Source organism: Hyperolius riggenbachi, chromosome 4 (genome assembly GCF_040937935.1).
Source record: "Hyperolius riggenbachi isolate aHypRig1 chromosome 4, aHypRig1.pri, whole genome shotgun sequence".
In the NCBI taxonomy this organism is placed as follows: Eukaryota; Metazoa; Chordata; class Amphibia; order Anura; family Hyperoliidae; genus Hyperolius; species Hyperolius riggenbachi.
Window position 1 is genome coordinate 367413655 of NC_090649.1, and position 26717 is coordinate 367440371.

At 46.2% G+C, this 26717-nt stretch overlaps 1 protein-coding gene across 1 annotated transcript in view; it reads left to right on the plus strand.

The window, feature by feature from the left end:
- The first annotated feature begins 14225 nt into the window (after window positions 1-14225).
- The window catches only part of RAB32 (RAB32, member RAS oncogene family), a 97775-nt gene continuing 85283 nt past the window's right edge, over window positions 14226-26717 (plus strand). The window contains exon 1 of the mRNA XM_068231984.1: window positions 14226-14722. Within this exon, the coding sequence (XP_068088085.1) occupies window positions 14479-14722 (244 nt within the window). The 5' untranslated portion in view covers window positions 14226-14478. The remainder of the gene's footprint in view (window positions 14723-26717) is intronic.

Genomic DNA, 26717 nt, shown 5'->3' on the forward strand with positions numbered 1-26717 from the left:
TCAATTTCATATTCAGGTTGGTCATCAATCAACACGGGGGGGGAGCGGAATCCACGTGCATTGCCGGCTTGAGCAAGGACACATGGAACGATCTCACACCTCGCATGCTGATAGGGAGATTGATGGCATAAGTGACATCATTGATTTTCCTGATCACAGGAAACGGACCCACAAATCTGGGACCTAACTTTGGAGACAGTTGCTTCAGAGCCAAATGTCGTGTGGACACCCAAACCAAGTCACCTGGAAGGAATTCCCATTCTATGGAACGTCTCTTATCAGCTTGTTTCTTCTGACTCTGAAAAGCCCTCCTCAGATTTTGTTCTACCATTCCCCAAATCTGCTTCAAGGAACTCTGCCAATCTTCCAGGGCTGGAAACGGGGTGGCAGCCACTGGTAATGGGGTGAACTTAGGTGACCTTCCTGTTACCACCTGGAATGGAGAAAAACCTGAGGAGGAGCTCTTCAAGTTGTTGTGTGCAAATTCTGCAAATGGCAGGAATTTGACCCAGTCAGTTTGAACGTCTGCCACATAACATCTCAGAAACTGTTCCAGAGACTGATTGGTTCTCTCGGTCTGGCCATTGGTCTGTCGGTGGTAGCCTGATGAGAAAGATAGCTCCATGTCTAACTGATGGCAGAATGCCCTCCAAAATTTTGAAACATATTGGACTCCCCGATCTGACACTATATTTTCCGGAATACCATGCAGCCGGAAAATATGTTGGATGAAGAGCTCAGCCAATTCCTGAGCCGAGGGGAGTCCTTTCAAGGGGACAAAATGGGCCATCTTGCTAAAACGATCGACTACCACCCAAATGACCGTCATGCCCTCAGACCTGGGGAGTTCGCCCACAAAATCCATGGACGGATGGGTCCATGGTTCACTCGGGACTGGCAATGATTGCAATGTCCCAACAGGTGCCTGACGGGAGGGTTTGCTCCTAGCACACACTGCACATTCTCTTACATATTCCTTGCAGTCAGTTGCCAATGACGGCCACCAGGCACATCTCGCAACGAGGTCCTGAATTCTGGTGGCCCCAGGATGCCCAGCATTCTTGTGGGAATGGAACAACTGCAGTATTTGTAAACGAAAAGGTAATGGTACAAACATGACCCCTTCAGGCTTTCCCTCAGGTACATCCTGTTGGAACGGACTCAACGTTTTTGTCCAGTCCCTCCAGGTCTCAGTGGCGGCTAGAACCACTTTCTGAGGAAGAATGGTTTCTGGGTCTGAGGGCTGTGCTGTCTCGGGTTCAAAGCATCTGGACAAAGCATCAGCTTTGATGTTCTTACTACCAGGGGTATACGTGATTACAAATCTGAATCTTGAGAAAAACAATGACCACCGGGCCTGTCGGGGGCTAAGTCTCTTAGCACCCTCAATGTACTCCAAATTCTTGTGGTCAGTATAGACAGTAATGGTGTGTTCCGCACCCTCTAGGCAATGTCGCCATTCAGTGCAGTTTCTAGGCTAAAATGCACCCAGGGCGAGGGTGTAAAAATTGCGCCCCCCCCCCCCCGAAGCAAGGTATGGGTGCCCGCAGTGTAGGCTAGCCAGGTCTAGTTGCACTCAGTATAGATTCCCCCAGAATAGGTACCCCAGTATAGGTAGCCAGCTATATGTCTCCCCAGTATAGGTAGTCAGGCATAGGTGAGCCAGTATAGTTGCCTCCGGTATAGGTTAGCCAGGTAGGTGCCTCCAGTATAGGTAGCCAGTATAGTTGCCCACAGTATAGGTTAGATAGGCAGGCGTCCCCGGTATAAGTTAGATAGTTAGGTGCCCCCAGTACAGGTTAGCTAGGTGGGTGCCTCTAATATAGCTAGCGAGAATAGTTGCCCCCAGCATAGGTTAGATAGGTAGATGCCCCAGTATAGGTTAGTTAGGTAGGTGCCTCCAATATAGGTAGCCAGTATAGTTGTCACCTGTATAGACTAGCTAGGTAGGTAGGTGCCCCCAATACAGGTTAGATAAGTTAATGCTCCCACTATAGGTTAGATAGGAAGGTGCCCCCCAGTATAGGTTAGGAAGGTGCCCCCCAGTATAGGTTAGATAGGTAGCTGCCCCCCAGTATAGGATAGGTAGGTGCCCCCCAGTATAGGTTAGATAGGTAGGTGCCCCCCAGTATAGGTTAGATAGGTAGCTGCCCCCCAGTATAGGTTAGATTAGGTAGCTGCCCCCTCAGTATAGGTTAGATTAGGTGGCTGCCCCCCAGGTTAGATAGGTAGCTTCCCCCCAGTATAGGTTAGGTAGGTGCCCCCAGTATAGGTTAGATAGGTAGCTGCCATCAGTATAGGTTAGATAGGTAGCTGCCCCCCAGTATAGGTTAGATAGGTAGCTGCCCCCCAGTATAGGTTAGGTAGGTGCTCCCAGTATAGGTTAGATAGGTAGCTGCCCCCAGTATAGGTTAGATAGGTAGCTGCCCCCCAGTATAGGTTAGATAGGTAGCTGCCCCCCAGTATAGGTTAGATTAGGTAGCTGCCCCCCAGTATAGGTTAGATTAGGTAGCTGCCCCCTCAGTACAGGTTAGATTAGGTAGCTGCCCCCCAGGTTAGATAGGTAGGTGCCCCCCAGTATAGGTTAGATTAGGTAGGTGCCCCCCAGGATAGGTTAGATAGGTAGGTGCCCCCAGTATAGGTTAGATTAGGTAGGTGCCCCCAGTATAGGTTAGATTAGGTAGGTTCCCCCCAGTATAGGTTAGATTAGGTAGGTGCCCTCCAGGATAGGTTAGATAGGTAGGTGCCCCCCAGGATAGGTTAGATAGGTAGCTGCCCCAGTATAGGTTAGGTAGGTGCCCCCCATGATGGAGGGGGGAGCCGCAGCCGCGGGGAGGGCAGCCCGACCTCTCCCTCCCTTCCTCTCCCCGGGCCGCCCTTCGTGCGATCCCCCCTCGGAGTGCAGAGTAATGCAGCAGGGAAGCGCTATGCAAAACTACTCACCTCGCTGGCTCCAAGCGCTGCTCTCTCGCCGCCAGTCTCCTCTCTGCCTACACGCTGATACACACACACACACTGCTTCCTGTTTAGCAGCGTGTGTGTGTATCAGCGTGTAGGCAGAGAGGAGACTGGCAGCGAGAGAGCAGCGCTTGGAGCCAGCGAGGTGAGTAGTTTTGCATAGCGCTTCCCTGCTGCATTACTCTGCACTCCGAGGGGGGATCGCACGGAGGGCGGCCCGGGGAGAGGAAGGGAGGGAGAGGTCGGGCTGCCCTCCCCGCGGCTGCGGCTCCCCCTCCATCACAGCGCCCCCCTACCAGCAGCGCCCCGGGCGGCGGCACGCCCCGCACGGCCGTAGAAACGGCCATGTCACCATTCCTCAAAGGCCAACTTGATGGCTAGAAGTTCCCTATTAGGTAAGAAAATTCAAACCAGCTGCTAGAAGTTCCCTATTGCCTATATCGTAGTTCTTCTCTGCGGGTGAAAACTTACGTGAAAAATAGGCACAGGGGTGTAACTTTCCTTGCAACCCGGAACGCTGAGACAGCACAGCCCCTACCCCTACCTCTGAGGCATCTACCTCCACGATAAAGGGGAAGGCAGTGTCGACATGTCTCAAAATGGGTGCAGTACAGAACAATTTCTTTAGCGTGTAGAAAGCAGCATGGGCCTCAGGGGACCAGTGGTGAGTATCTGCCCCTTTCTTTGTGAGACTGGTGAGAGGAGAAATCACCGTGGAGTACCCCTTTATGAACCTCCTATAGTAGTTAGCGAACCCCAGGAACCTCTGGAGAGCCTTCAATCCCACAGGTTGAGGCCACTCCAAAACAGCTGAAACCTTTCCTGGGTCCATAGAGAGGCCAGAGGTTGAAATTATGTACCCCAGAAAGGCAACAGAGGTCACTTTGAAAATGCATTTCTCCAGCTTAGCGTACAGCATGTTTTGTCTCAACTTCCGTAACACAAACTTAACATGATTTCTGTGCTCTGAGAGGTTAGACGAAAAGATTAGTATGTCGTCTAGGTATACTAAGACGAATTTACCCAACACCTCTCTAAAGACTTCGTTAATCAGCTCTTGAAAGACGGCCGGGGCATTACACAACCCGAAGGGCATCACTAGGTACTCGTAGTGCCCGTCGGGAGTGTTAAAGGCCGTCTTCCATTCATCACCGTCTCTGATCCGCACAAGTTGTAAGCACCCCTCAAATCCAGTTTTGAGAAAATCTTAGCATTGGTGACTTGAGTAAATAAATCGTCTATTAAAGGCAAAGGATAGCGATTTTTTACTGTAATTTTATTTAGACCCCGATAATCAATGCAGGGCCGTAGGCCTCCATCTTTCTTTTTCACAAAAAAGAACCCTGTCCCTGCCGGGGATCGAGAAGGGCGAATAAAACCTTTAGCTAAGTTTTCTCGGATGTACTCCTGCATGGCCAACTTCTCTGGCCCAGATAAATTATAGAGATGACCTCTAGGGGGCATACAACCCTACCTAAGATCAATGGGGCAATCAAAGGGACGGTGTGGAGGAAGGGACAGAACACGTCTGCAAATTCTGAATACTGATCAGGCAATCCCTCCATGTGAATCTTGGTTTTACCAAAGGTTACTTTCGCTAGACAATGATGATAGCAATGAGCAGACCAGCTCATTAGCTGACCCGTAGCCCAATTGATCTGAGGCGAGTGTATTTGTAACCATGGCATGCCAAGAATGATCGTGGAGGTTGCCATTCGTAACACAAAAAACGATAAACTTTCTTTATGCAACACCCCTATTGTGACCCCCAAGTCTGGGGTCTGGGAAAGAGGGTGATTACTCTGCAGAGGGGAATCGTCCACCGCAGTGACCCGAATCTGTTGTTTTAGTGGGGAGATCGGAATCCTCAATTTCTTAGCAAATTCATAATCCATAAAATTAACTGCTGAGCCAGAATCTATGAAGGCCTCAGTAGTCTCAGTCTTATCCTGCCAGGATATAGTGCAAGGGAGAAGGAAACGTTTATCATCTAGAGGTAATGACTGCGCGCCTAGGGTATTACCTCCGACTACACCTAGGCGGCAGCGTTTCCCGACTTCTTGGGACAATTCTGCACTTTATGACCCCCCTCTGCACAGTACAGACAGAGCTGCTCTGTTTCCCTGCGTCTCCGCTCCACCCGCGACAATCTTGACCAACCAATTTGTATTGGTTCCGGTGGAGGCGAAGCAGGTGGAGGTGGAACAGAAGGAGACGCCGCAAAGGTCAAGTATCGCATATTGTTCCTACCCCGGGTCTGTCTTTGGTATCGTACACGACGATCGATTCTGATGGCCAATGAAATGGCCTCATCGAGGGATGGCTCAACATCAACTCTGAGACCGCGTCTGACAGCCCTGATAAAAAACAGTCTAATAATGCAAATGAGTCCCATCTAGCTGAAACTGCCCATTTTCTGAACTCAGCTGCGTAATTTTCGACCGGATCTCTGCCCTGCCGCAATGTCTTGAGCTTCCGCTGTGCGGTCGAGGAAATATCCGGATCATCGTAAATTATGGCCATAGCTTCAAAGAACGCCTCAACTGACACTAACGCGCCATCACCTGGCTGAAGACTATATGCCCAAGTCTGGGAATCTCCTGACAATAGTGTCTTGATAAACGTAATTCTCTGAGCTACAGTTCCTGAAGTACTAGGTCTCAACTCAAAGTATGACAACACTAGGTTTTTAAAGTTTCGAAAGTCAGATCTGTGGCCAGAAAACCTTTCAGGTACAGACATACAGGCATGGGCGTCCGCACATATGGCAAAACCGGGCATCTGCCCGAGCCTGGCCGCCCGCTGCCCCCCCCTGGCCGCATGCCCGTGCAGCCAGCAGGAGGGGAACAGCGCAGAGAAGAGAGAGAGCTATGGGCACAGTGGGGAAGGGCGGACGTCTCCCCCCCCTTCCCTCACCTTAGGGGGCTCTCTCTCCCTCGCTGTCCCCTCCGGAATGAAGTGTGCAGCGGCTGGCAGCGGGCGGAACTTACCTCCTCTCGCTCCTGCGCCGGAAGTTCTGGTGCCGCACTCTGGTCTGGATCAGGCCAGAGTAGTGGCTAATCCATCCGGCGCGTGCGACGAGAGGAGGTAAGTTCCGCCCACTGCCAGCCGCTGCACACTTCATTCCGGACTCCGGAGGGGAGAGCGAGAGAGGGAGGGAGAGCCCCCTAAGGTGAGTGCCCATAGCTCTCCCTCTTCTCTCCGCTGCTCCCCTCCTCCTGCACACATGGCCACTTTTTCTGGGGACATATCCCCCTGGCTACATATACTGGGACATATACCCCTGCCTACATATACTGGGACATATACCCCTGCCTACATATACTGGGACATATACCCCCTGCCTACATATACTGGGACATATACACCTGCCTACATATACTGGGACATATACCCCTGCCTACATATACTGGGACATATACCCCTGCCTACATATACTGGGACATATCCCCCTGCCTACATATACTGGGACATATACCCCTGCCTACATATACTGGGACATATACCCCTGCCTACATATACTGGGACATATACACCTGCCTACATATACCGGGACATATACCCCCTGCCTACATATACTGGGACATATACCCCTGCCTACATATACTGGGACATATATCCCTGCCTACATATACTGGGAAATATACCCCTGCCTACATATACTGGGACATATACCCCTGCCTACATATACTGGGACATATACCCCTGCCTACATATACTGGGACATATACACCTGCCTACATATACTGGGACATATACCCCTGCCTACATATACTGGGACATATACCCCTGCCTACATATACTGGGACATATACCGCTGCCTACATATACTGGGACATATACACCTGCCTACATATACTGGGACATATACCCCTGCCTACATATACTGGGACATATACACCTGCCTACATATACAGGGACATATACCCCCTGCCTACATATACTGGGACAATGACCCCTGGCTACATATACTGGGACATATACCCCTGCCTACATATACTGAGACATATACCCCCTGCCTACATATACTGGGACATATACACCTGCCTACATATACTAGGACATATCCCCCTGGCTACATATACTGGGACATATCCCCCTGGCTACATATACTGGGACATATACCCCCTGCCTACATATACTGGGACATATACCCCTGCCTACATATACTGGGACATATACCCCTGGCTACATATACTGGGACATATACCCCCTGCCTATATATACTGGGACATATACCCCCTGCCTACATATACTGGGACATATCCCCCTGGCTACATATACTGGGACATATCCCCCTGGCTACATATACTGGGACATATACCCCCTGCCTACATATACTGGGACATATACCCCTGCCTACATATACTGGGACATATACCCCTGCCTACATATACTGGGACATATACCCCTGGCTACTTTTTCTGGGGACATATACCCCTCCCTACATATACTGGGACATATCCCCCTGGCTACATATACTGGGACATATACCCCCTGCCTACATATACTGGGACATATACCCCCTGCCTACATATACTGGGACATATACCCCCTGCCTACATATACTGGGACATATCCCCCTGGCTACATATACTGGGACATATCCCCCTGCCTACATATACTGGGACATATACCCCTGCCTACATATACTGGGACATATACCCCTGGCTACTTTTTCTGGGGACATATACCCCTGCCTACATATACTGGGATATATCCCCCTGGCTACATATACTGGGACATATACCCCCTGCCTACATATACTGGCACATATACCCCTGCCTACATATACTGGGCACATATACCCCTGGCTACCTGTTCTGGGGACATCTCTACCCCTGGCTACCAGTTCTGGGGACATCTATACCGCTGGCCACCTATTCTGGGGACACCTATAGACCTGGGGCTACCTATTTTGGGAAACCACTGCTGTCAGATTGAGTGTATTTTGGGGAACTGCTGCCAGGTGAGAGGTGTCTACATATTAAGGGGGCATTCTGCCTATTTATGTGAAAAGCTGTCTATTTATGTGCCTCATGACTGCTGAATTTGTCTTGTTGCGGGCCTCATGGTTATTGACTTTGTCTTGTTGGGGGCCTCATGATTTGTTGGGGGCCTCAAGATTGCTGAATTTGTCTTGTTGGGGGCCTCATGATTGCTGAATTTGTCTTGTTGGGGGCCTCATGATTGCTGAATTTGTCTTGTTGGGGGCCTCATGATTGCTGAGTTGGTCATGTTGGGGGCCTCATGATTGCTGAATTTGTCTTGATGGGGGGGGGGCCTCATGATTGCTGAATTTGTCTTGTTGGGGGTCACATGATTGCTAACTGCGAGACTATGGAAAAAGCTGAATCATCATCATATGAGACAATAGCATTAAACCTACTTTTTCCGCTTTTTAAAACAGAAAATGAAACTGGGAGGTTCTAAAAAAAATGAATAATTTTTTTCAGGAGTACGATGGATGAAATTGTTTATCTTCACAGTTTATTTTCAACTTAATTTTCCATAATGTTCATGTATGAGTTAAAACGTTTGTATTTAGTTTAAATTGCTGTTGGCACTTTGTGATAGTAAAGTGACTTTGCAGTTTGGACACTCGACCTCCAAAAGGTTCGCCACCACTGTCCTAATCTAATGTCCCACCATTGCTTAGTTTATGTAAACTTGTCTCCACCCACGACCACACCCACATTCTGGTTCATGACCACACCCATTTTTCGGCGCAGCGCGCCGTAGCTCCATTTTTTGGCGCGCGTACAGCAGCCCAAATTTGCCCCGCTTTTTACTCCCCACTTTTTGCCCCCCCCCTGGAAAATTTTCTGCGGACGCCCATGCATACAGTTACAGACATACGTATGTCTGTGCTAGGAGGAGATCGCACGGTATCCACAGCCGTCTGATAAACGTGTACAGTCCCAGACAAAGCATTGATTTGAGTATGGTGACTGTCCAGCACTCGGGTGTGATTTTCCACCGTAGTGGTGAGTGCATCAAGACGGCTGCGGAGTGCGTCCATTTGGGTTTGGTCTGTCGTTCTGTAACGATGGGTGTCAGCACGCAGAGAGAATCTGATTATTGGTGATCTGCAGTATCACCAAAAATGCAGATATATACCTGATTATTGATGATCTGCAGCATCACCGATAACACAGATATATTGCTAACCTCTGGACACCTATAGGTATGTGAGTGTTTGGTGTAACAGTAATACTTTGAGCAATGCACCAGCAGTGCTGGAATACTGCTCGGGAAGGCACATGAACCTTTCAGCAGCCTGAGGCTCTCCAAGGGGAGGAGTCAGGCTGGAGGTAGGAAGGACCAGGGAGTAAGTGACACCCGAAGGTGGATGTCACTATCTGGTCTGGAGACTATCTCTTAAGGGGAGAAATAGCTCTCGAGGTCAGGCACGCCTGGTCGGTAACACACTGACAGATAAAGTACAAAGACAGAAGGCTGATTCGGTATCCAAGGCAAGCAGGGTCTGGCAACGGTATATCAGATATGCGAGGTACCGAATCAGAAGACAGAGGAGTAGTCAGAAAATCAATAAGTCATAACAGATATCAAACAATGCCTAGTCTGAGTGCGAGGTCCTTGGTCTCAGCACCCTGGAACTAGTCTGAATAAATACACAGATTAACAGTACTAGTAAACTGGCTAAGTGTGAATTCCCAGGTCCACCTGGTTCTAACACACTGTAGGATCTGACTAAAGGTCTGAGTGCTTCCACGTAGTGATCGCAACAGCAGACAACCAGCAACTGACAAGCAAGTTGAATATATAGTTGCAGGACTCTGCCGCCCCGCCCGAACCACTCAGCCAATCAGGAGTCCAGCAGGAATCAGCTGATCATCCTGATCAGCTGACACATCTCCTGCTGGCATAAAGGTCCTGACTTCTGGCGCACGCGTGCGTAGCTCTAAACCTGTGTGAACTAACAGGCTCAGCCACACCAGCTGCACGCTGCTGCGTGCAAACCGCCGCGCTGGACGCGGAATCAGCCGCCTGACTGTTGTTGCATGCGGCGGCTTTTCTGCGTACGCTCTGCCGCCAGACACACGCTTCCGCGTGCAAACCGCCGCACTGGACGCGGAATCAGCAACCTGCTCAGTAGCACTCGCGGCGGCTTTTCCGCGATCTCTCACAATTAAGTGATAAAGAAGCTAATCCTGCATTCAAAACTTGCAAAACTTTTTCTGCTGTTATGGTTTGGAGTTATCACATACTTTAGGAGCACTGGCCTTTAGTAGTCAGTGCCAAACAGTTAAATGCTGGGGTTCTTTTTATCTATAATATATTCCTCCTCTTTCATTTGTTTCCCTGCCTAGCTTCTTATCTGAAACACCTTTGGTCACTTGTGTTTACAAGCAAGGCTGAGGTGACTCAGCGATTGGAGAAGAAAAGACAGTGCAGTGCCTAGTATACACCTCAGTGGGAGTGTCTAAAGACTCTGGGAGGAGGGCAGCTAATGAATACACAATGAGCAAGAGAAGGGAGTGAGGAAACAAGAGTCAGGGAGGATATGATGGCAGCATTAGCTTTGCAAAATGGCCACTGCCTAGAATAGGATTTTCTGCTTTTCCTTTATAAAATTCACAGGAATCATTAGGTGGATAGCACAATACATCTGTTATGTAAGTAGAAGTAGTATTTATCTACTTATATATGTGTTTTTTATTTCTAGGTTAGCATGGGTGTCACTTGTTCTTTAAGGCCTGATGAAGAGTCGACAATTGACCCGAAACGGACTAGTGTCGTTGCCTGAAAAAAAAAACATTTCTGCAAAACGTACACTATCTTGCAGCCATTAATGTCAAGTTTATGATCTTCATGAGAGTGTATCGGTGATCCCTGGAGATTGATGTTACTATTGACGAAAAGTTTTTACGTATTATCCCATCTGGAAAGTTTGGCAGCTTTTTGTTAAAGTTCTGTGTTTGCTCCCCAAGAAAGATCTGACCATTCTTGGAAAGCTGAAAGTCTCGGCTTTCTGTTGCACCAGGTCCTGAGTCGGTATGATGCTCAGTTCCCAAGTTATGGGGTTTTGAAGGAGGGGTGTCCCCTGAACTTAGCTACAGAAAGTGCAATTACAGAAGTACGAGATGAATCCGACATGATGATAAGCAGCACACCCGGTAGGTTTTCTTCTTCCTTCGCAGCATAAATCTGTGTCTTCAAAACTTATGTCAAGTGCCCTGGGTCTCTCATTACAGATGAAGGAGCAGCGCAGCTATGCACCCTTGTCTCCTCTCTGTCTTATTGGCAGGTGTAGGAGACTTAATTCCACTGTGCTCTCTGCAGCAAAGTGCAGGGAACACCTGTCCCCCCAAGGCCCCCCCCCCCCTAATTTGGGAATGGGGCATCGCATTGACTTTGGACCCAGTGCAAAGGAAAGCCGGGACTTTCAGTTTTCCAAAAATTGTTAGATCGGGCTAGGGGATCAAACAGAACTTTAACAAAAAGCTGCCAAGCTTTCCAGACTGGATAATACGTAAGTACCAAATATTTTTGTATGTTTTCGATATAAAAAAGTGGATACTGATTTTTGGAATTCATGATTGTGGTTTCTCAAAAAATCCCAGTTCCTCCTAACTTACATACAATGCTGCCCATAATTATTCATAACCCTGGCAAAATTTGACTTAAATTTACTTTTATTCAAGCAAAAAGTACCGTATTTCACGAACTATAAGACGCTCCGGCATATAAGAGCGCTCCTCTTCAGTGGCAGCAGTAGGCAGAGACACTGGCCACCTACCGCTGTGCAGAACCACCAGGGTCCGCTGGGCCGCCATCTCTATACACGCATCCGGCGTTCGCTGGGCTGCCATCTCCATACACGCTGTTCCTGTGCACTAGCTGGTCACGTGTGCTGGGGGTCATACATGACGTCATGCATGACCTCTGCACACGTGCACGACTAGTGCACAGGAATAGCGTGTATGGAGATGGCGGCCCAGCGAACCCCGGCGGTGTGTATGGAGATGGCGGCCCAGCGGACCCCGGCAGTTCTGCACAACGGTAGGCGGCCAGTGTCTCTGCCTATCGCTGCCACTGAAGAGGAGTGCGCTGCGGGACCCAGGAGGAAAGGAGGATGCATAAGAGGATTGCTGACATAGCTAGGGGGCGAGGATCGTTGCTGCAGGATCAGGTAATGTATAGTGGTTCAGCTTCCCTGCGCACTCTGCATTGAATTTCCCGTATCTTTAGAATATAAAGAAGGAGAAAAAGTTCATCTTATATTCCCCAAAAATATGGTAATTTTTTGACTGAAAATTACATGTGTGTCTCCCAAGAAATATTAAGATATGTACAAGAGGCATTATTGTGAAAAAAAAACATTTCTCAGCTTTTACTTACATTTGAGCAAAAACTATTCAGTCCAAAATTATTCATACCCTTCTCAATAATCAATATAAAAGCCTTTATTGGCTATTAGAAAAGCCTTTATTGGCTATTACAGCAATCAAACGCCTCAATTGGATTCAAGTCAGGACTCTGGCTGGGCCACTCCAAAACATTAATGTTGTTGTTACATAGTTATTCGGGTTGAAAAAAGACATATGTCCATCGAGTTCAACCATCGAGTTCAAATGGTTGTCTGCTAACCATTTCTTCACTGCTTTCGCTATGTGTTTTGGGTCATTGTCAAGCTGAAATGTCTATTGGTGGCCAAGGCCAAGTTTCTCTGCAGACTGTCTGATGTTGTCATTGAGAATCCTTGTGTATTGCTCTTTTTTTATGCTGCTGTTTACTGTGATTAAATTTCCTGGTCCATTGGCTGAAAAACACCCCCAAAGCATTAGGTACCCACCACCATGTTTGACAGTGGGGATGGTGTTCTTTGGGTTGAAGGCTTCTCCTTTTTTATGCCAAATGAAGGAAACATCATTGTGACCAAACAATTCAATTTTTGTTTCATCTGACCATAAGACAGAAGTCTACAAGTCTTCTTCTTTGTCCAGATAATCATTTGCAAAGGCCAAGCATGCTTTTGTGTGCCTTATCTGGAGAAGTGGCGTCCTCCTTGGTTTGCATCCGTGGAACCCAGCAGTGTGCAGTGTCCGTTGGATTGTCTGCCTTGAGACATTGTCACCAGCGGAGCCCAGATTCACCAGGATAGCCTTGGTGGTGATCCTTGGATTCTTTTTCACATCTCTCACTATCCTCCTGGCCAGCACAGGTGTCACTTTTGGCTTCCCACCACATCCTCTGAGATTTTCCACAGTGCGGAACATCTTACATTTTTTAATAATACTTTGCACTGTAGCCACTGGAACTTGAAAACATTTAGAAATGGCGTTGTAGCCCTTTCCTGACTTGTGAGCTGCCACAATGCACAGCCGCAGGTTCTCACTGAGCTTCTTTGTTTTAGCCATGATTGTCCACAAACCAACTGCAGAGAGCTGCTGTTTTTCACCTTAAACCAGCTGTCCTCATGCTTTACAACAGCTTGGACTATTTGGAATGGTATAGAACTTTGGATTTTCCCACAGACTGTGACAGTTTGTGAAGGGTATGAAAAATTTTGGACTGGACACTTTTTGCTTAAATGTAAATAAAAGTTGAGAAATGTTTTTTTTTCCCCCACAATGCCTATTGCACATCGTCTTATTATCTTTTGGTAGACACCTATGTCATTTCCCATAAAAAAAATACTTGCTGGTTGAATAAAAGTAACATTAAGCCAAAATTTGTCAGAGGTATGACTAATTATGGGCAGCACTGTATATTAGACTACTCGAATGAGGATTATCCCTATTAAATTATCAAATTCTTCTTCCAGTTATTAATGACACAGGTGCAGGAGCACGGCCGGGCATGCGCGACGGCCAGCGCATGCATACGCAGAAAACCCCACTTGCCATGATTTGTCAGAATAGCAGAGGTGGTAACGGGGGAATGGAGCAGCCAGAGAGTACGGTGAGGGAGCCCAGGTAAGTATAAATACAGCACTATGTACCATCTCAGGGACACTTTAAGGGGATTTTATATGTTTGTCCTGAATAGGTTAAAAAGGGCTACTTGGCTGTATATTTGCGAACAGTTCTCGGTTGTATTTCCTCAGTTTGTACACCATGGGAGAGACTAGCTTGTGGTGAATGGAGCTGGCTCCAAAACATTTAAAACTGGTTTCTGGATTAAACAGACTGCATCACACAGCTGTAAAGAGTATGCACGTCTACAGGGATGCTGGCGAATCCAAAGTAGTGCTCTTTCTCCTCCCCAGGCTGAGACAGTGCGTAGAAGCGCTTCCTGTCCTGTGACTCTCCGTCAGGTGGTTGGTTCTTTAGGTGACGGGAGGGGAGTGTCACTCGCAGAGGAAAAGTTTGGGAAAAGTCTTGCTTTACTTTGCTGGTGTAACATCAGACATGATTAACACAGCAGGAGAATTTCTGTGAGCTGCAGAGAGGTCGAGTGTCGGTGTGCAGCAGGCCTTGTTTTGCTCTGCAGTGTATTGATCAGCTGTTGTTCAGTGGGCTGCTGCATTGTTTGGTGTCAAGCTGCGTCTACATGGCTGGAGAATCGGCGAGTGGAGAGCATGGAGCGGCTGCGGGGGCTTCTGAGCGCAGGGAATACCTGTTCAAAGTCCTGGTGATCGGAGAACTGGGGGTCGGCAAGACCAGCATCATCAAGCGATATGTACACCAGCTCTTCTCCCAGCACTACAGGGCCACCATAGGAGTGGATTTCGCTCTGAAAGTCATTAATTGGGACAGCAGGACATTAGTCAGACTGCAGTTATGGGATATTGCAGGTAAGAGGAACAAACGCCGTTTATAAGATGAAAATGACGCTTCTATCAAGGGTTGGTTAAATGCACTTGTAAGTGCACGTATTTTGTATATAGTCACAGTTTACAGTATTGTGCCATATGACTCCAAGGTGCTAAGGTCTCATTCACACTAAACGCATGCACATTCTTGCATGCTTTTCTGATGCATTGCGTGCGAGTTACATTGCGTTATAACCAGGCATGGGCTCACAAGTCCGTAAGGACTCGAATTTGTGATTTAAATGAGGCTGAATTGCCTCAGGTGTGCGCCTGGGAGAGAGGGGGTTACTTACCCATAAGTCCGCTGTCATCTATGCGTTTCAAATGTCTCGCATGCATCCTATTGTATGCGTTGCAAGACTTACTACTGCGCACTTCCGACTTGGAGGAAGTGCGGTAGTGAGTCTTGAACTCGTCCAACAGGACGCGTGCAAGACGTTTGAAACACATAGAAGACAGTGGACTTCTGGGTTAGTAATCCCCTCTCTCCCAGCCGCACACCGGAGGCAATTTAGCCTAATTTAGATCACGAATTTGAGTCCTTACGGACTCATGAGCCCATGCCTGGTCATAACCTAGATGTCGGTGGCCTTGACACAATAGAATCCGATGGGAAATCACGTGTTGTGCAATTAAATGTGTCCGGTCACGTTACATCGCACCACATGTACAGCTGTACTTAGAACAGTAAGGCTAGGTTTCCACTTGTGCGAAAAACAGGCCGATTCCCCGGCCATGAATTCGAATGGAGTTTGGCAGCTTATAGAAGTGAATGTAGAGCATCCGAATTCGTGGCAGCTGTGCCGACATCGCGTCTCGCAAGATGCATGCCATGAAAGTCAGTGGACTTTTATGGTATCGTGTATTGCACACAACGTGCGGTGCGTCATAACTGAGCACCACACATAGGGCTTGATTCACTAAACCGTGATAACTCATATCACGGCCGCGCTAGCGGTTTCACCCGCAATCGCAAATTTTCATTCCCCCCACTATCCATGGCGGCCTGGAGGGGGAATAGCATGGCCCGGACTTGTGCAGCAGCAAGATCAGCCATATACCGGCTGTGTCCTGCGCCCAAGTCTCCGGCGCCGTTATCTCTCATACGCCCTGGATCCTCTGGTAGTAGCCCTATTCTCCACGGCCAGTCGGGTGTGCCGCACATGTGCGGCCTAGCCGCGAGCGCCCACCTACCAGGCCGCACTGCTCCTGCACCGGCTGGCCAAAAGATAACAGGACTGCTAACGGAGGATCCAGGAGGCTGTGGATGGTGGCGAGGGAGCGATCTGCGTGAAGGGGGCTGGAGGAAGCCCCAGGTATGTATAAAACTTTTGTGGGAATTTATATTTCAAAGGGAAGTCCTACCTACTGACATAAACCTGACCTCTGTCTGATACGTTGTTGTTTTTACACTTGTCCCAACCATCATCTGTGCATGTAAAGCTATGTACTTATATCACAATTTTCCCGACGACTAGCAATTTTTTTCCCCACCGAGTGGTCCTTTCCGCGATATCACAACGACCACGCAAACATCACTTAGCGTTGCGATAACGACCATCACGGTGAAACGGATTGCTAAGATCCCCGAAGACTCCAGCGCAAAGTACCACAATTGCTTGAAGTCTTGTTCGCTCCTGATGTGCAACGTCATGTGACGCTGTGCATACCCGCCAGCAGGAAAAGGGAGTACATTTGAAATCGGCGCCAGTAGACTTGGGCGCAGGATCCAGCTGTTATACGGCTGATCCTGCTTCTGCACAAGTCCGGGCCGATTTAATTACTATTCCCCCTCCAGGCCGACATGGATAGTGGGGGAATGAAGTAATTCGGCTTCCAGCGATTGCTGGAGGCCGAATTATTATGTTTTTAAGCAACCTCGGCTCCGTCTGCTGATGGCTCCGACGTTACTCACTGAGCGCTGCAATAGGAGTGATTCCTATTGTAGTCTATGGAGGCGCCGGCTGCGCCCAAATCTAGCAGCGCTGAAAAGCACTGCTCCGACAAAAGGTGTCACTAACCACCATCAAGGGGACATTGCAGGACTCATCAGGTGGTGAGTATGGTGGCTTAAAGGATACCTGAAGTGACATGATGAGATAGACATGTGTATACACAGTGCCTAGCACACAAATAATTATGCTGTGTTCCTTTTTTCCTTTCTCTTTCTGATAGAGTTAAATATCAGGTATGTAAGTGGCTGACTCAGTCCTGACTCAGACAGGAAGTAACTACAGTGTGACCCTCACTGATGAGACATTCGCCCCTTTTTATTTCTTTCTTGCTCTCAGAAGCCATTTTCTGCTAGGAAAGTGTTTTATAGTTGGAATTTCTTATCAGTGAGGGTCACACTGTACTCACTTTCTGTTTGAGTTGGCCACTTACATACCTGATATTTAACTCTTTCAGAGAGAGAAAGAAAAAAGGAACATAGCATAGTTATGGGTGTGCTAGGCACTCTGCATACACATGTCTATCTCATCATGTCATGTCACTTTGTGTATCCTTTAATTTGCCACTACCAGAGCTGATGTGTGTCTATAGAGGTTGATAAACAACCCATTTTTTAGGACAAAAGTGTTGGGGGATTGCTTATTCGTGGATCAGCTGATCCATGAATATATACAATTTTTTTTTTGGGGGGGGGGGGGGGTGAAATGAGGGGCAGCAAGATAAAAAGTAAAACCCATACTTGGGTCTGTGGCCACAAAGCTACACTACGGGGTCTGCACACATCTGTAAATGTGGTATGTGACCCCATAAGGGAGTCAATTCACAAAACTTCTCGAAAATGACTTATTTTTCACCTAATTAATAAAAAATAACCTTTCAGCACATTTACAAGCAAAATAAACACTTAAAGGGGAACTGAAGAGAGAGGTATATGGAGGCTGTCATGTTTATTTCCTTTTAGACAATACCTGTTGCCTGGCAGCCCTGCTGATCCTCTGCCTCTAATACTATTAGCCATAGCCCCTGAACAAGCATGCAGCAGATCAGGTGTTTCAGTGGTTCAGACTTATAAGTCTGATCTGACAAGACTAGCTGCATGCTTGTTTCTGGTTTTAATCAGATACTACTGCAGAGAAATAGACCAGCAGGGCTGCCAGGCAACTGGTATTGATTAAAAGGAAATAAACATGACAGCCTCCATATACCTCTCTCTTCAGTTCCCCTTTAAAGAAAGTTGTTCCTGATTAAGTTTAGGAACCTTGTGTAGGTGCAGTAGCGGCTTTCCAATGGACTCTGCCAGAAATAGCTGAGCCTGATCAGATCCGTTCTATTGTGCAGGCACGGACACCTCGCTCTGGCACTAGAGCAGACCCGATCGGGCTCGACTATTTCCACCAAAGCCCAAACAGAAAGCCAACAGTGCACCTGCGCGAGGCGCATCACAGGATTGTTATAGGTCTGGAGTTGGATGACTACTGCGACTGTGCGGTCGGCAGATTTTTAGGGGATGCCAGTGCTGCAACAGGGTTGCTGAGAAGGACGGAGGAAGCCCCTTTAGGATCCAGAGGCTTTCCCTTCCCTAGGTAAGTACCCCCTAGGGACACTTTTTTTCCTTACAGGTTTACTTTAATTATATATATAATTTTTTGCTCTATGGGAGCTTAAATATTGTAATATAGATGAGGTGAAAACAGGTGAAAAAGCTTGGTGAATCATCCCCATTGTGTTGATACTGGTCTCAATCAATTTTATGTATTTCCAAACTTGTCGATAGAAAATATTAAGGTATAAAGTGATAAGCGTAGATCTGGTTCCCTGCAGTTTTGTGACCTCCAGAAATGGCAGAGGCTCAACCAGGGCTTTCCACACTGCTACTAATCAGATTTGGAAGCAAGTGATCTATTCATTAAACTGTGTTAATGAATCATTCATGCTCAAATCTGAATAGCTGTGACAAAATTGTGATTCAGCTGACGATAATTCCATTAAAGTTAGATTTAAAAGACTGTTAAGTCAAATTTTACATAACATCTATGCTGGGCAAAACACAAGCTCCCACCACATCTCCACTCACCTATATCATGAAGAAATCGTGAGAGGAAAACCTATGGTATGTTCTTTTTTTCAAATCACACAGCTCCTTTCTTCCATTACAAACCTTCTTTTTTATTAGTGTATGGAGATAAACAAGGTATCATTTATCGCCACAGATTTGCTGTGGATGTGTGTGAGGGCCCCCGTGTGCTGTGGAGCTGGCTTTAGTAAGTATAGCTACCTGTCCTCGCTGTGTCTTGCATCTTCTAGTGTTCCTGGAACTTTTCCGAACTGCCCACTAGAGCTCCAGGCTCACTGCGGTAACATGACCATGAGCCTGGGACTCGAGTCATGTCAGAAGTTTCATGGGACACGAGGATACAAGCCGAAGTGAGGACAGGTAGCTACATACTGAAGTATGTTTAACAGCGAATACTCTGCACCTGCTGGCTCGCTCTAATGTGCATTTTAATGGTGCAAGATGGGGAGGGGCAATGTCAGTCGTTGGGTTATAGCTTTTGGCCTAATTTATAGGCCAAGTCTGTGTGGGGCAGGGTCGGCCTATGCGTGGGAGAGTTTATCCATGCATATATACAGTAGTCATTTAGAAATTGGACACACAAGTTAGCATAACATATTTTTAACAGGTTAAATACATTTTCTAAAGGTCTGTTTTATCAGATGAGGGTAGGAGGATTTTCTTATGAAATAGGGACCATTGTGAGGTGTAAGTTTGATTAGTTTCAATAGTTCTAGTTCTTATTACTAAGACTGCTAGGGTACCTTGTACAGCTTCTATGATATGAGACCATAGTTATCTGCAGAAGACTGTATACAAGATGAATAAAAAAAGAAAGATAATGATAACCATTTAACAGATACGAAAAAGGACCATGAAACAAGACAAAACAAGAACTATCAAGAATATGGTTGGTATATAAGAATGGTAGTGTATATAAAGAATGTTCTCTGTTATCAATGCATAACTATTGAAAAATCAGCAGCTGAGGAATCGGACTGGTCCGAGCTTGAAGATCTATCTTATCCTTTTAATCAAGAGTAAGTTAACCTTCTGTGCTGCTGCCGCACCCTCTGAATACTCCAGGGCAAATTTTTTCTTTGAAACTGTTCTTGATTGTCAGATAACGTAGCACTGATCTTTTCTTATTTCGTTCAACTTTTGAAATGAGTGGGGAAAAAATGTAAACTAGCTGAGTACCATTGTTAAGTCAGAAAGATTTTCGCTGTTGCAGTGTATCCTATTTCTCTGGTTTGTGACCTAATAGTAAAATCTTGTGGTCATTAGTAAAGGGGCCCATACACCTAATGATTTTCCCGCCGATATACAGCAGATTCGATCACTGTGATCGAATCTGCTGTGAAATCGTTGCGCAAATGCTGACAGAACTATCTATTTCCGTCCAAAATCAATCATTCCCGTCGATCCGTCCGTGCGGAAGATTTAGCTCGATCACCAGCGGGTCGGGAGTGCGTTGATAGCGGTGTTTGAATGCCCGACGACCGACGCTAGCGACAATACATTACCTGCTCCGGCCGGCGCTTGTCCCCTGGTCTCTGCTGTCCTTTCTCCGTGCTCGGCTCCTCCAGCTTCACTGAACTTCCTGTCCCGGCAGGAAGTTTAAACAGTAGAGCGCCCTCTACTGTTTAAACTTCCCTGGCAGGAAGTTCAGTGAAGCTGGAGGAGCTGAGCACTGAGAAGGGGCAGCGGAGACCGGGGGACACGCGCCGGCTGGATCAGGTAATGTATGCAGGGGCTGGGAGGGCGGTGGCAGCTTCACAGACTGTGATCGGTTTCATGCTGAAATCAATTCACAATCTGTTTGCAGTAAAGGCAGCCATACGATCCCTCTCTGATCAGATTCGATCAGAGGCATCTATCTGTTGGTCGGATCTGATGGCAAATCGACCAGTGTATGGCTACCTTAATACGGGTGTCTAAAATAATTGACATAAGGCTCATGAACATTTAGTTAAATGCTTTTCATTGTAAAAGTCCTATTAAATCTTTGTTTTTGAAGACAACCATGCTGTCCAATCTTCATTTCTATATATTGTCTTCTGCGGATGAAGATGTAGTTTAGTTGCCACTCCTGGAGGGGTTGAGTGGCTGGTACGCTTCTCAGACTCTTACCCCTAGTGGTTCAGAGGGCTGAGTAACCACCAGCGGACTGGGGGTTGGAATGTCACTCTTGTTTGTATTCTGCATACAATAGACTACCTAAGAAAGACTAGTGACCATCCCAATGTGTTTTGTTAAAGAGACTCTGAAGCGAGAATAAATCTCGCTTCAGAGCTCAAAGTTAAACCGCCGCTGTCGCGCCGCACAAAGGGGGTCCCTTCACCCCCAAACCCACCCCAGCACGACTTGGTCGTGCATTTGGTCGCTCCTGGAGGCAGGGCTAACGGCTGCAGCCCTGCTTCCAGTCGCGTCTGTCAGCGGCGCATCGCCGCCTCTCCCCCGCCCCTATCAGTGAAGGAAGACTGAGAGGGGCGGGGGAGAGGCGGAGATACGCGCTGACAGACGCGTGTGGGGCAGGGCTGCGGCGGTTAGCCCTGCCTCAACCAGGAAGCGCTCCCCCGCATTACGGAGGGGATTTGGGGGTGAAGGGACCCCCCGTTAAGCCGCGCTATAGCGGCGTTTTAGCAGGGGCACACATGCCCCTGCTATCTATGAGGTCTGAAGCGAGATTTATTCTCGCTTCAGTCTCTCTTTAAAGAGGAGCTGTCAGCCATACTATCTCAGAAACAAAACAACACTTGTATAAGTAGATAAACTTACTCTACTTGCATAATATGTGTATTGTACTGTCCACGTTTTGATTTTAGTGATTTTTCTACAGTAAAAAAAGAGAAAATCCTCCATAGCATTTCCCATTTTAAGTGTGGCTATTTGAAGCCAATCCTGATGTAATTTCCTCCCTAAAGGTGCGTACACACATGCGACTATAGTCGTTTGTAACGATCGTTCCCCGATCTTTACCAAAGACGATCGTTACAAAAAACGAACCACCGACTATTAAGGCAAACGACGAACGAGCCAAATCGCTACAAAAGAAAGTTCTGTCTCGGCGGATTTTAACCAACGACGATCGTTTGCAAAAGTAGTACATCGTTGGAAACGGTCGTTCGTACTAGGCTTGACATGCACATTTCACAATTTCTCCGTGAAACTTTTCATTTCTATGCGCAGGCGCAATAGTTGCAATGGTTGCGTGATGTAACGTTCGTTCTAACGATCAGATCGTTACACACCTTTTAAAACTAACTTTACTTAGGTCGTTCTTTCATCAATTTAAAAGTTTGTTCGTCGTTGTCGCATGTGTGTACGTAGCATTAGTCTCCTCTGCCTGATTTGCCGCCCTTCACTATAGAAAGTGCATTGTCTCAGCATGAGAAATATTGGCCAATCAGAGAGGAACAGAGGTGTGGGAGGGGAAAACAGGAGGGAAAGAGGCTTCAGCCAATCAGGCTGCATTAGTTAAATCTGAGGGGAAGTAGAGAAGCAAAAAGGGACAACCCAGCATGCCTTGCAACTTCCTTTTTGCATACCAAATTTTGTGTGTACCAAATAAGAGTCTGGTATCTGGGGGATGATCTTTTATCAACAAGAAAAGTAATAGTGATTTTTAACTTTAGGATTGCCTGGTTGGCATCCATATTACTTGTTTACCAGATAAAAATAAAGAATTGATTTTATGCCGGACAGTTACTCTTTAAATATTTGGTATTTTAAATTCAGGCTCATTCACCTATTGAGAAACCTGAACAACTTCAGATGTGGGCAATACAATTATTTATTTGAGGTCAAGAGATTCAACTCCTTGTTGAAATGTTTCTCATTTGAGATCTGTGTATTTAAAATTAACCTTTTCACTACCTCTGTTCATTTGGTACAATGGGCTGGCACTCCTTTACTTTCAGGGAACAGAAACCTATTACAGTACTCTCCTACCACCTAATTGCCTTATCAAAGCCGCAATTTGTGCCCCTGTCAAGGCATGGTCTGACAAGCTTTCAACAAAGAGTCCAGTGTCCAAAAATAATGGTTTCATGAAGGAAAAATGTGTTTTTATAAGACAAACCTAATGCTACTTGATTCTTAAATACCTACTAACTCATACAGACAAGTGATGCAAGCTAAATCTTATGAACAATTTATTTTTCCTAACTGGAGATTGATTGATTAGGAATTATTAATCATTTGACCTCTTTGCACCATCTTTCATATTTAGCAGAAATTCAAATAGTGATTGTACTGCCACCTGCTTTGTACTTGCCAATGCAGGACAAAGCTATGGACATTCTGGAGGGTTTCAATAACCCAGTGAAGTAAACGGTAAAAGTAATTTGTGTAAGGAGAAGAACTGTAAAGTTTCACTTTTACCACTTCACACATGCAATCCTGCACAGAAGTTCTCTTTATTCCTCTGCACCTGAATCATGTTTGAAGTGAAAAGTTTCCATTTCCTGCTTTACCTTACTATTAGGAAGTAAAGACCAGTGTAATTTCACTTTCGCTTAGACACAAACAATTCTCACTTAATCAAGTTCTATTACACAGGCATAAATGTTTCTTCTCTGCAGCTGATTATAGTAGGCATTGCTGTGTTGGCCTGGTAGGTATGTGGGAGGGAGAAATCACTGGGATGTGTGCAGCATCCCACGCTGTTCTCACGGATGATGGAGTTCTTCCTCTAGGCCAAAGTTAACTTACAGATTTTCTTGTATGTATTTTCAGATCACAGAGAGGAATTTTATTGCGACATAAGGGGCATTTTAAAGCAGAAAGTCGCACTGCATTAGATATCGGGTGAAAAGCCTAGCCTGTAACATATAGTGTGCGTGACATGAATAAACTGTTGATAGCAGTTAAAGAGGAACTCCAGTGAAAATAATGTAATAAAAAAGTGCTTAATTTTTACAATTATGTATAAATGATCTAGTCGGTGTTTGCCCATTGTAAAATATTTTAAATCCCAGATTTATATTCTGACATTTATTACATGGTGACATTTTTACTGCTGGTCAGTGATGTAGCTGCTGCTTGCTGTTTTGGCAGTTGGAAACAGCTGTAAACCGCTATCTCCCACAATGCAACAGGGTTCACAGACAGGAAACTGCCAAGAGTACGTACTCAGAATTTCTTTGTGGGAGGGGTTTCACCACAATATCAGCCATACAGCGCCTCCTGATGGTCTTTTTGTGAAAAGGAATAGATTTCTCATGTAACACGGGATATCAGCTACTGATTGGGATAAAGTTCAATTCTTGGTTGGAGTTTCTCTTTAAGCAACAACTGTTGATAGCAGTTTAAGCATATAGAGTGCCACCTTCTGCGTTATATAGTGCACTGCAATAGTTAGTCTGTGCGATACTGACTGTAGTATCGCAACACAGTGCATGCAATGCGTTACTGCATAACACACACATTAACAGTGGCACTGAAGCATACTTTTAATTGACAGTATGCGGAGAAACGTTACCATAACGTGCAATTCTCCTTTGCCCTCTCTTGCTTTCCTGTTTTACAGGGTATTTAATGCAGCTCCAACTGTGAACTTAGTTTTAATTGTGCATAAAATATATTGCCCCTAAAAAAATATCTGAAAGTAGGGAGGTAAGTACTAGGCGTCGGAAAGAGGGGTGTTACTTTTAAGCATCAGAGAGAGGGATGTTAGTGTTAGGCATCGTAGAGAAATAAGGTTGGTGTTAGCCATGGAAGAGAGGGAAGGTTAGAACTCATGCCAGAGCCCCCCCCCCCCCCCCCTGCCCTCTCACACGGGGGAAAGCTAAATTATTTCTTATTGGAAGATTTGCTTAATTTTTTTCAGTTAAAGGGGAACTTCAGCCTAAACAAACATACTGTCATCAAGTTACATTAGTTATGTTGATTAGAATAGATAGGTAATATAATCTCTTACCCACCCTGTTTTAAAAGAACAGACAAATGTTTGTGATTCATGGGGGATGCCATCTTTGTCATGGAGGCAGCCATCTTTTTGGTTGAAAGAAGGTGACAAGGAGCAGGAGACACAGTTCCAACTATCCTGTGTCCTGATTACCCCGCTTCAAATGTCAAATTCAAAATGTAAAAAAAAAAAAAAAAAAAAAAAAAAATTGCACCAAAATAGCAGAATGAGAACAACAAAATCAGAAATCCCATCATGCTTTGCACAGCATCAGGAGAAAAAAGCCCGGGCAGTTTTCTTCTGTGCCGCTAAAAATGAGGCTTGTATAAGAGAAACAAAGTTCTGATGCTGTTAAAGAGAATCTGTATTGTTAAAATCGCACAAAAGTAAACATACCAGTGCGTTAGGGGACATCTCCTATTACCCTCTGTCACAATTTCGCCGCTCCCCGCCGCATTAAAAGTGGTTAAAAACAGTTTTAAAAAGTTTGTTTATAAACAAACAAAATGGCCACCAAAACAGGAAGTAGGTTGATGTTCAGTATGTCCACACATAGAAATTACATCCATACACAAGCAGGCTGTATACACCCTTCCTTTTGAATCTCAAGAGATCATTTGTGTGTTTCTTTCCCCCTGCAGTTCTCATGCACTGAAGTTTCAGGCTGCTCTTTTCTTCCTGCAAACAGCTTTGCCCTTGTCTGAATTTCCTCAGTATGTGAAAGCCCAGCCAGCTCAGAGGACGATTTATCCAGCTTGTAAAAGATAAGAGAGCAGAGAGAAGCTGCACTAATCTAAATATCACACAGGCAGTGTGCAGAGAGGGTCCTGAAAGGGGGAGTTCATAGCAGAACCACAACACTGAAGAACTTGGCAGCCTTCCAGACACAGGCTGACAAGTCTGACAAGGGAAAGATACGTTGATTTATTACAGAGACTGTGATAACAGAAAGTGCTGCAGTAAGCCAGAACACATTAGAATATCTTTTGGAACTTGTAGGATGATAAAAAAACAGGATGCAATTTTCGTTACGGAGTCTCTTTAAAGAAACACAAAGCCTTTTCAGTGCTGCTGAGTCGATTTTTAGTCTTTAATATTGAGTTGCATCCTACTTTAACAGCTACTCTACAGATATATCCTAAGTTTAGTTACAATGCATATCTGGTGTCCATAAAAAACAGAGTTACGCTAATGTTTAAAAATTAGACTATCCCAACAGATTGTTTAACCTCCTTGGCGTTCTGATTCTTTCCTGGATTTTAGGGTCTAAAAGCGGTGCAATATTTTTGCACCCTTTCAAACCCTAAAACCTGGAAAAAATCATGCTGCCAGAGAGATCTGCAGCAGCCCAGCAATCACTCACCTCCCTGGCTCCAGCGCTGCAGTTAGGCCTCCAGCCTCCGGGTGGCGATGCAACTCTAAAGTGAAATTGCCGATTGTTGTCATGACGACAGCCGGCGATCTCACCAGCAGGAAGCAGAGCCCCGGAAGAGAGGAAGAAGAATGCCAGCAGACGTTGGGATCCACGGGAGGTATGTAGAAACTCTCCCGCTGCGCGCATTGCACTGCATTCAGCCCGGCGGCCACCCCGACCAGAGGTCAGGATCACCGCTCTTAGCTCTGGTTTTCCGGCCCGCCCCTAGCTCGGGATAACCGCCAAGGAGGCTAATAAGATTCACTGGAACCCCATATCAGCTGGGTTCCAGTGCATAGATCTGCCCCCTTACAGAAAATGGCCCTGGCCTTTTCTCTATCAGATATAGAAAAGATAGAGTTGGTAGCGCTACACTCTGGAACCCAGCAGATGTGGGGCTCCGGTGAATCGTATTCATAACGTTGGCAACAACCGACCGGGATGGCTGACAGGGTAGAGTGTCAGCTTACTGGCCAGGAACTTTTTGCTCCCAAAAGCAGATGCCATCTTAATATAGCTTTTAAAATTCCTAAACATTGGCAGTGATGAAATGCTATTTGTTATATATTTTAAATTAACAAGATTGTTATATGTAAATTAGAGGAGTCTGAGTCAGTGGTTTCCTTAACTGAGGAGTTTGAAGTGA